The sequence below is a fragment of the Aegilops tauschii genome, chromosome 5 (assembly GCF_002575655.3).
Source record: "Aegilops tauschii subsp. strangulata cultivar AL8/78 chromosome 5, Aet v6.0, whole genome shotgun sequence".
In the NCBI taxonomy this organism is placed as follows: Eukaryota; Viridiplantae; Streptophyta; class Magnoliopsida; order Poales; family Poaceae; genus Aegilops; species Aegilops tauschii.
In genome coordinates, this window is record NC_053039.3 from 496,832,418 (window position 1) to 496,842,928 (window position 10,511).

At 47.6% G+C, this 10,511-nt stretch overlaps 1 protein-coding gene across 1 annotated transcript; it reads left to right on the plus strand.

Annotated features, from left to right (window-relative positions):
* Window positions 1–441: 441 nt before the first annotated feature.
* On the plus strand, window positions 442–2,263 carry LOC109781365 (transcription factor JUNGBRUNNEN 1-like). Its single transcript, XM_020339971.3, has 3 exons — window positions 442–703; window positions 806–1,107; window positions 1,223–2,263. Exons 1-3 carry the CDS (start codon window positions 451–453, stop codon window positions 1,718–1,720), a joined length of 1,053 nt encoding a protein of 350 aa, XP_020195560.1. The 5' UTR covers window positions 442–450; the 3' UTR covers window positions 1,721–2,263.
* The last annotated feature ends 8,248 nt before the right edge of the window (window positions 2,264–10,511 follow it).

A 10,511-nucleotide genomic window follows, 5' to 3' on the forward strand; every position in this document is an offset into this window, starting at 1 on the left:
ACAGCCCACATCGTGTCCTTCTACACATACCTAAGATACGTAGGTGTAGCATTACTCTTCCATCACTATGCTGCACACGCAGGACTCTTCTCGATCGGCCGCCAAGTTGCATGCACTTTGCATGTTATAATAAGCTAAGTAAGCTTTCTGCCTTTCTCATAGCCAGTAAGCAAGAAGCTGCTGCTGCGCGCGTGCTGCTGTGAAGAAGATTCGTCAAGATCGGCTGTGGCGGGAGAAGTGAGACCAAGCAACTTCGACCGGAATTATGTCACCTCCTTAACTTCTTATAAATTATAGTCCCCCAAAGCTTTCAACTTCACCTACGTAACTCCAAGACCACCAAGTGCTTCCTATATATACAGTACAACGCATAGGCACGACACAAGGAACAAGATCCATACAAAGTATATAACTAGGCAGAGGAGCGGCAGCAAGCAAGACGTATAATCGATGGTGGCCAAGGCGAAGATGAGCGCCATGGAGTTGGAGATGGAGAAGGCAACGAGAGACGGGGAGCTAGTGCTCGGCGGCGCCGGAGACGAGGAGGAGGAGGAGGACGTGGTGCTGCCGGGGTACCGGTTCCACCCCACCGACGAGGAGCTGGTCGCCTTCTACCTCCGCCGGAAGATGGCCAGGAAGTCGCTCCGCATCGAGGTCATCCGGGAGATGGACATCTACAAGCACGACCCGTGGGATCTCCCCAGTAAGCTCCATCTCTCCATGCACCATTCATCGTGCAATTTCTTTTCTGGGACAAAGACTTTCTATCTGACAGAGTGCAATCGTCCACTTGCAAATTACGCAGAGGCGAGCACGGTTGGTGGGGAGAAAGAGTGGTACTTCTTCTGCCTCAGGGGGAGGAAGTACCGGAACAGCATCCGGCCCAACCGGGTCACCGGCTCCGGCTTCTGGAAGGCCACCGGCATCGACCGGCCGATCTACTCCGCCGGCAGCGGCGGCGCCAGTTCCGGCGTGTCCATCGGGCTGAAGAAGTCGCTCGTCTACTACCGCGGCAGCGCCGGCAAGGGCACCAAGACTGACTGGATGATGCACGAGTTCCGCCTCCCGCCGGCCGCCGCCAACGCCTCCCCGAGCATGCAGGAAGCGGTAAGTAGTCCACGAGTGCATTCCATTTCCACACAAAATCACTGTCCGTGGCACTTATGATGTGGTGCGTTGTGAGTGTAACATTGACCCTCTGACGTGTGACCTGGAAATGCAGGAGGTGTGGACCATCTGCAGGATCTTCAGGAGGGCCATCACCTACCGGAACCAGCAGCAGCCGTGGAGGCCGGCGCCCGCGCCGTCCTTCGCCGATTCGAACTCCAACACGGGGAGCTTCGAGTCGTCCGAGGCCGGCGACGAATACATGAACTGCCTGCAGGCTCCGGCACCCGCCGCTCCATGCATCCCCCACCCCCAGCACCAGCAGCAGTACGTCAGTCGGACGGGCACGGTGGACAGCGGCAACTTCTTCTACGAGGACAACATGCACAACCAGCAGTTCCAGGGGCAATGGAACGCCGCACCCGCCGCCCCGGTGCCGGAGCAGAAACAGCAGAATCCATTGTCCACGGCCGTCGACTTCCACCAGAATGACAATAGCCACGCTGTCGCCGCGAACGATTTTTACAAGGTTGAGGGGTACTTGGAGGAGATCGCGAGGATGTTGGAGGTCGCCGATCCGGCAGGATTTTACGACTACAGATCATACGGTTGATCAGCAGTAAACTCTTCGGCTCCGTAGGCTCCCGCGAGTTCGCCGACGGGCCGGTCCTGCCCTTTCGCTCGCCGCCGTACGTTGCGCCCGGCGGCTTGGGTAACACTCGGCTGCTTTGGAAACTGAAAGGAACGGCGGAACAGCGACAGTGTCTGGGAAACTTCCTGCCCAATTCGGGATGGGGTTTACTGTTCCGCCGTCGACGATGGCGACTGGGTAGTACTCGGCTTCTACCTTCTGTGGTGCCTGTGGATTGGTTGAATCGGGTCATCGGAAGGTCTTGAAATGGAGTCCTGGCGGCTGAGTCTGGTCTCGGGTTGTCCGGGGAAGCAGCAGTCTTCATTGCTTGGCTCATCTCGTCCTTGTTAACATGTACGTATCTTAACAATGTCCCTGAAATCATAGCTAATCCTGTGCAATTGAAATGATATAAGTACATACGAATGTTTTTTTAGTTAGAGCAAAGTATAATAAGGGGCTCCACGAAAACTTATATTTGAGGAACAAAATTGAGTTTTTAGGGAGTTAAGCACTAGCTGGCAGATACCCTAAATCCAACTTCACTAAAAAATTACTCAAATGATTCCCCAAATGATTACATTCGGTCCAGCTAGCAACCCTGGAGCAAAAGTAGGGACACCCGTGCGGCCCCTGGGAGGAAACAACGCCCGCGTCGTCCTCCCCCGGGGTGACTCGGGCGGCTAGAAACCTAGCCGCCGCCGCCGCCGCAAACTCCCTCCTCCGCTCCCTCCGCCACCGCCGGAAGATGCCGCCGGGCTAAGCCCGGGGGCCGATGGCGGTGGCGGGGGATCTCCTCTCTCGCGCGTCTCCGGGGTGGGGAGGACCCCAAGGCGTGTGGTGGCGCGACCGATCTGGGATCTACAGCGCGGCGGATGGCGGCGGGAGGCCGGCCCGTCCTCGGACGACGACGGCTTGGCGCGGCGGAGGCCAGGGCTGCGGGCGCTGCGGATGGCCCTTCGGGCGGCGGCGGCGGCTGCAGTCGACGGCGGCCGGCTTGGCTGCGGCGGCGTGCATGCTGCCTTTAGATCGGCGACGGCGGCGTGGAGGGCCTGGTGGTCTCGTCGGCGGCACCTCCGATCAGATCTGTTTTGATCACTGCAGCCGGCAGTGGTGGTCATCTCTTCCGTCAGAGGTGGTCGGCCTGAGGCTGGGTGTTTGGATCTCGGGATCCGTCATCTGGCACCAGCTGCGAGTCGGGGAGACGTAGTTGCCGGTGAAAACCGAGCCGACGGCGGGCGATGGCGGCGTTCCACGTCGTTACCTTGATGAAGGCATTGTCATGTGACTACCGTCGACCCACTCGTATTGCTTCGGGGGAAACCCTAGGATCTGGTGTTCTAGACCGGACGATGGCGGCACTGCGGTGTCGTTTCTCTCTTGGGAGCGTCGTTTTGTGGAGCAGCGCTGGAAGTCAGAGGCAAGAGGTGGAGCGGCTTCGTCTTGCACGGAGCTTCGGTGGAGATGTCAAGTCATGCCTGACCGACAGGTGCTACGCTTGGTCATGCCTGGTAGGCAGGTGCTATGCACGACAGATCCTCCAAGGGCTTCAAGCTGTGTCGGCTAGTGGTACGTGGCAGCATGGCGCTGAGGTGTATCAGTGGTGACCGCGACGTGTACAGCTGTTTGCGCGCAGGGAGGGGGTGCCGTTGGGCGCCGTGGTGGCGTCGACGATAGCTGGACCGAGCAAGGTTGATGCATCAGTACAGTTCTGAAGATGGAGCGGTGGCAGTTGGCGGCGGCGGCCTCTGAGAGCACGCCGGACCAGTGTGTTCCCCAGACCCGGCAAGTGGCTAGGTTGGGGCCTCAGGTCTTAGATGTTAGGCTTGGCTGCGATGTCTGTTCGGTATTAGGCCCAGGCTATCTGCGCCCCTTCATCAACTGGATAGGTGTAGCGACAGTTTGTTGCTTAGACGGCGGCTTTAGTCTTACTGTTGTATGCCTTTTTAAGGTCTTCTGAGAATAATTAATAAAATGACCGTATGCATCGCTCAGATGCAGAGGCCAGGGGTCATCCTCCTTTTCTAAAAAAACAACCGTGCAGCCCCTAGGCTGGAGGTATTCCTCCTTTTCAAAAAAGAAAAACGCGCAGCCCCTGCGCCACGATGCTGCCGTCGGAACTCGTGCCGCTGGCGGTCCACCGCTCCAGTGAATGGAAAAACGAAGAATTTCATGATTCATCTGCAGAGCCATGGTCGGAAGCGGGGAAGACGATTCGTGTGGGTGTGCATGTTCTGTATTGTCCAGGTGTGCGTGTTGTGTCATCGTGATCTACCAAGTACGGGTGCCCTTCTGTCGAGAGTCCCTTCTTCCCCTTGCACCACCGCAAGCTACCCACCGCGCTGCCCTTGCCCAAACCACCTCGTGCCTTGCAGAACAACAAGGGCGGCAGTAGGCCCCTGGGGTGTGCCTGGACGGCCGTCTCACGCGGACGACGCTACAGGCTCGGTCCCTCTTCCTCTCATGCTTCCAGAACGGCGGCTCCAAGGAGTGTGGCCTCCATGCCCTAAGGTCGACGCAAGATATGCGGCCGGGGTGGCGGCAGAGGAGGAGGAGGAGAATGAAGGTGGCAGTTTTCGCGGAGTCCGAGATGACGTGCACCGCGTGCAGTTTCGCCAACATGGATTTCCTCGCCAACGCAAGATACGTGCTCGATGAATTGCGTGAACCAAATGTATACTTTAGGAAAGTGGGATAGGGTGCACTTTTGGTAGTTCTAGTATAAGCTAGGGGTCTGCTAAAGATGCCCTTATAGCCCGCTTACATCACTTATGCTTATGTGAAGAGGAGAGATATGGAAAAATGAGGGGAGTGGGCTCTCATGCAAAAGTCTAGCTCTACATGTCCTCCTACAATACGAAGAAAAATAAAATGAGAAGATTGATACATGATGTACTAGTCTAATCGTCGACCTTATAGTTCACCTTACTATACGGGTGACTACAGATGATGCTATTGATAACATGGTAGTTGCATATAGCTATCAGATGGCTATACTATTAATCATGCTCTTACATAGATACGCTAGAAATATGAAGGTGTCATTGTAAACCAGAGCTATCCCTTGTTGCTTCAAAGAGCATGCTGCACATGGACAAGATAAAGGTGCCCAACAAGAGGGTAATGGTAGCCAACTATCTTGATGGTGGCGGCAACCATTACATCACTTCCAAGATAAACGATGCCAAGGACACATGCTCATGGGAAGGGGAAATCTGGGTCCATTTTTTAGCCTGTGCAAATCTAGATGAAGTTATTTTGCATTAATTGTGATGAGGTTTGCTTTCCATTGACATCTTTTTGTGCTCATACCATACATTTGAGCAAAGATAAGTCAATTATCTAGATGAACTATGTTGCCCAGTTATTATGCTACTCTGCATTATACCGCATTGTACGCCATAAAAATGATACTCTTGCATATGTGATCAGATCATGTCATCGGATGCATCCTTTAGGCGGTATTGGTCGGCCCCTGTTTTGTGTCATGGCAACATATTCTATCCTGTTTGGATTAGATTAGCCTAACATAAGGACAAGATGTGTTTCACTGGAATCTAATTGTGAATGGGTCCTCCCTTCAATGTTGATTGTATGTACCATGCACTCTTGCACTCAGAGATTCCAGCGGGCAATAAAAAAAATGGAAATCGAAGATACCCACTAAGAGTTAAGATTTTGGTGTGGCATCATCCAAGGGGGTTGTGCTAACTGCTAACTAAACGCAACCACACTTGCTGCAAGTGGCAAGGAAGCACGAAGTGTAGCTCTTTTACTTTTAAGAAAGGAGGCCTAGGCCCGGCATTAAATTAATGACACCCTGATAAATAGAAAACAACAAAGATACAAGGTACAAGATGTTGAAAGGTTAGCTTACAAGACACCTAACAAATAAGAAAACCAAAGAGTAAGCAAGACACACAGCTTGATCGTCCATATCCTCATCCACCAACGCAAAAATGGATCTCCGATGATTTTGCTGTCCAAATAGCAACCTCTGGCAAAATCACGGATGTCGGGGCATCACCCTAATGGTAGCTAGTTCATGAGAGCATTAGCTCCGACAACCCGCAGATTTCGAGCACAACTCTAATAGTTATGTACACACCGGGCAACACCCCAATAGTGGAAGAAATCGTCGGACCGTCACCCTGACGGTGTGGAACGTTTGGGTTCAACTCTCATAGTTCAAAGACAGTCATGTATTAGTAGCTCTGAGTCTTACCTAGTTTGGATGAAGACTTCAGGGCAACCCTCTAACGAGTCTTAGCTAGCGACATTGGATCATGTCTACGCTACATGATTATGAAGTACTTCGCCTTAATTCATGGCATGTCTGACAGACGGTGCACAAGAAGACCTCTGGGGAACAAGCAAAGGCCAGACATCACCAGCATTTACTTGTTACACTGACAATTAATGAAAATGTCCGTCTGCCACGCGAACTGAGGGCCATTTTGTAATGCCCCAGTCAAACCCATCAGTTCATCCCCGTTTCCTGACCATTGCCCTGGGATCAAGGCTGGCCACTGATGACCCACAAGTATAGGGGATCTATCGTAGTCCTTTCGATAAGTAAGAGTGTCGAACCCAACGAGGAGCAGAAGGAAATGATAAGCGGTTTTCAGCAAGGTATTCTCTGCAAGCACTGAAATAATAGGTAACAGATAGTTTTGTGATAAGACAATTTGTAACGAGCAACAAGTAACAAAAGTAAATAAAGTGCAGCAAGGTGGCCCAATCCTTTTTGTGGCAAAGGACAAGCCTGGACAAACTCTTATATAGAGAAAAGCGCTCCCGGGGACACATGGGAATTATCATCAAGCTAGTTTTCATCACGTTCATATGATTCGCGTTCGGTACTTTGATAATTTGATATGTGGGTGGACCGGTGCTTGGGTGCTGTCCTTTTTTGGACAAGCATCCCACTTATGATTAACCCCTATTGCAAGCATCCGCAACTACAAAAGAAGTATTAAGGTAAACCTAACCATAACATGAAACATGTGGATCCAAATCAGCCCCTTACGAAGCAACGCATAAACTAGGGTTTAAGCTTCTGTCACTCTAGCAACCCATCATCTACTTCAATGCCTTCCTCTAGGCCCAAATAATGGTGAAGTGTCATGTAGTCGACGTTCACATAACACCACTAGAGGATAGACAACATACATCTCATCAAAATATCGAACGAATACCAAATTCACATGACTACTAATAGCAAGACTTCTCCCATGTCCTCAGGAACAAATGTAACTACTCACAAAGCATATTCATGTTCATAATCAGAGGAGTATTAATATGCATAAAGGATCTGAACATATGATCTTCCACCAAATAAACCAACTAGCATCAACTACAAGGAGTAATCAACACTACTAGCAACCTACAGGTACCAATCCCAGACTTGGAGACAAGAATTGGATACAAGAGATGAACTAGGGTTTGAGAGGAGATGGTGCTGGTGAAGATGTTGATGGAGATTGCCCTCTCCCGATGAGAGGAACGTTGGTGATGACGATGGCGATGATTTCCCCCTCTCGGAGGGAAGTGTCCCCGGCTGAACAGCTCTGCCGGAGCCCTAGATTGGTTCCGCCTCGTGGCGGCGGAGTCTCGTCCCGAAAGCTTGCTTATGATTTTTCTTCGGACGAAAGACTTCATATAGAAGAAGATGGGCACTAGAGGGCCAACAAGGGGCCCACGAGGCAGGGGGCGCGCCCAGGGGGTAGGGCGCGCCCCCACCCTTGTGGACAGGTGGTAGCCCCCCTGACGTAGATTCTTCTTCCAGTATTTTTTATTATTTCCAAAAATAACTTTTGTGGAGTTTCAGGACTTTTGGAGTTGTGCAGAATAGGTCTCTAATATTTGCTCCTTTTCCAGCCCAGAATTCCAGCTGCCGGCATTCTCCCTCCTTATGTAAACCTTGTAAAATAAGAGAGAATAGGCATAAGTATTGTGACATAATGTGTAATAACAGCCCATAATGCAATAAATATCGATATAAAAGCATGATGCAAAATGGACGTATCAACTCCCCCAAGCTTAGACCTCGCTTGTCCTCAAGCGGAAGCCGATAACGATAAATATGTCCACATGTTTAGAGGTAGAGGTGTCGATAAAATAAAATACGGACATGAGGGCATCATGATTCTTCTCATAACAGCAACATATATGGATAATGTCATATGATTTCTTATGCTTAAGTAATAATCTATTCACAATGCAAAGTATGAATCAGAAACTTTATTGAGAACCAACAAACTATAATCTCAGTCATTGAAGCAATTGCAATTTATCATAACACCAGAAAGAGTCTATGTCAGAGCTTTCTAGCAAGTCCACATACTCAACTATCATTTAGTCTTTCATAATTGCTAACACTCACGTAATACTTGTGGTTACAGAGTTTTAGCTGGACACAGAGAAAGATAGGGCTTATAGTTTCGCCTCCCAACCATTTACCTCAAGGGTAATGTCAACAATAATAACTCATGCTAACTTACATCCAATTAGATATATATATCAGGATCTTTCCAACATACTGTGCTTGCCAAAGGATAAAATATAAAAGGGAAAGGTGAAGATCACCATGACTCTTGCATAAGGTAGAAGATAATAATAAAAGATAGGCCCTTCGCAGAGGGAAGCAGAGGTTGCCATGCGCTTTCAAGGTTGGATGCACAAAATCTTAATGCAAAAGAACGTCACGTTATATTGCCACTTGTGATATGAACCTTTATTATGCAGTCCGTCGCTTTTATTTCTTCCACATCACAAGATCGTATAAAGCTTATTTCCTCCACACCAATCAATCATACATATTTAGAGAGCAATTTTTATTGCTTGCACCGATGACAACTTACTTGAAGGATCTTACTCAATCCATAGGTAGATATGGTGGACTCTCATGGCAAAACTGGCTTAAGGGTTTTTGGAAGCACAAGTAGATTATCTCTACTTGGTGCAAAGAATTTGGCTAGCATGAGGGGAAAGGCAAGCTCAACATGTTGGATGATCCATGACAATATACTTTATCTCAGATATAAGAAAACATATCTACTCCTTTATAAAGATGTGGGTCATCACAAAAGTAATGTCTCAAATCATAAAAAAACTTTTTCTTTTGCTGGTATGTGAAACTAGGTGGTATAAATTTAGCAACAATGTAATTAGCATAATCAGCATACCATGGAGCAGTACGAGAAGTATTTATGACATTTAATTGTTCATCAGGAAAGCTACATCAATAGGTAGTAGGTCATCAAGAACATTCTCTAATCTAGACAAGTTGTCTGCAACGGGGTTCTCAACTCCCTTTCTATAAATAATATGTAAATCAAATTCTTGTAGAAGGAGAACCCATCTAATAAGTCTAGGTTTAGCATCTTTCTTTTCCATAAGATATTTAATAGCAGCATGATTAGTGTGAATAGTTACTTTAGAATCAACAATATAAGGCCTGAACTTATCACAAGCAAATACAACTGCTAAGAATTCTTTTTCAGTAGTAGCATAATTTCTCTGAGCATTGTCTAGAGTTTTACTAGCATATTGAATAACATTAAATTTCTTATCAACTCTTTGCCCTAGAACAACACCTACAGCATAATCACTAGCATCACACATAATTTCAAAAGGTAAATTCCAATCGGGTGGCTGAACAATAGGTGCAGAGATCAATGCTTTCTTAAGTATTTCAAATGCTTCTACACAATCATCATCGAAGACAAATGGTATATCTTTTTGTAATAAATTAGTCAGAGGCCGAGAAATTTTTGAGAAGTCCTTAATGAAACTCCTATAAAAACCGGCGTGACCTAGGAAACTTCTTATACCTTTGATGTCCTTGGGACATGGCATCTTTTCAATAGCATCAACCTTGGCTTTATCAACCTCAATACCTCTTTCAGAAACTTTATGCCCCAAGGCAATACCTTCATTGACCATAAAGTGGCACTTTTCCCAATTCAAAACAAGATTAGTTTCTTCACATCTCTGCAAAACTCGATCAAGGTTGCTTATGCAATCATCAAAAGAGGATCCATAGACGGAGAAGTCGTCCATGAAAACCTCACATATCTTTTCACAAAAATCAGAGAATATAGCCATCATGCATCTTTGAAAGGTAGCAGGTGCATTACATAAACCAAAAGGCATACGTCTATAAGAAAAAGTACCGAAAGGGCAAGTAAACGTGGTCTTTGATTGATCATCGGTTGACACAGGTATTTGAGAGAAACCAGAATAACCATCTAGAAAGCAAAAATGTGTATGTTTGGATAATCTTTCTAGCATTTGATCGATAAAAGGTAAGGGGTAATGATCTTTTTTAGTAGCTTTATTTAATTTGCGGAAATCAATTACCATCCTATAACCTGTAATAATTCTTTGCGGAATCAATTCATCTTTATCATTAGGAACGACAGTAATACCTCCCTTCTTAGAGAAACAATGGACAAGACTTACCCACTGACTGTCAGCAACGGGATAAATTATACCTGCCTCAAGGAGCTTTATATTTCCTTTCTTACCACTTCTTTCATCTTAGGATTCAGCCGTCGTTGGTGATCACGAACTGTTTGGCATCTTTCTCCAAATTTATTTTGTGCTGGCATAGAGTGGGACTAATGCCCTTAAGATCATCAAGAGTATATCCAATAGCAGCGCGGTGCTTCTTCAGAGTTTTCAATAATCTCTCTTCTTCATGCTCTGAAAGGTTAGCACTAATAATAACAGGATATATCTTCTTTTCATCAAGATAAGCATATTTAAG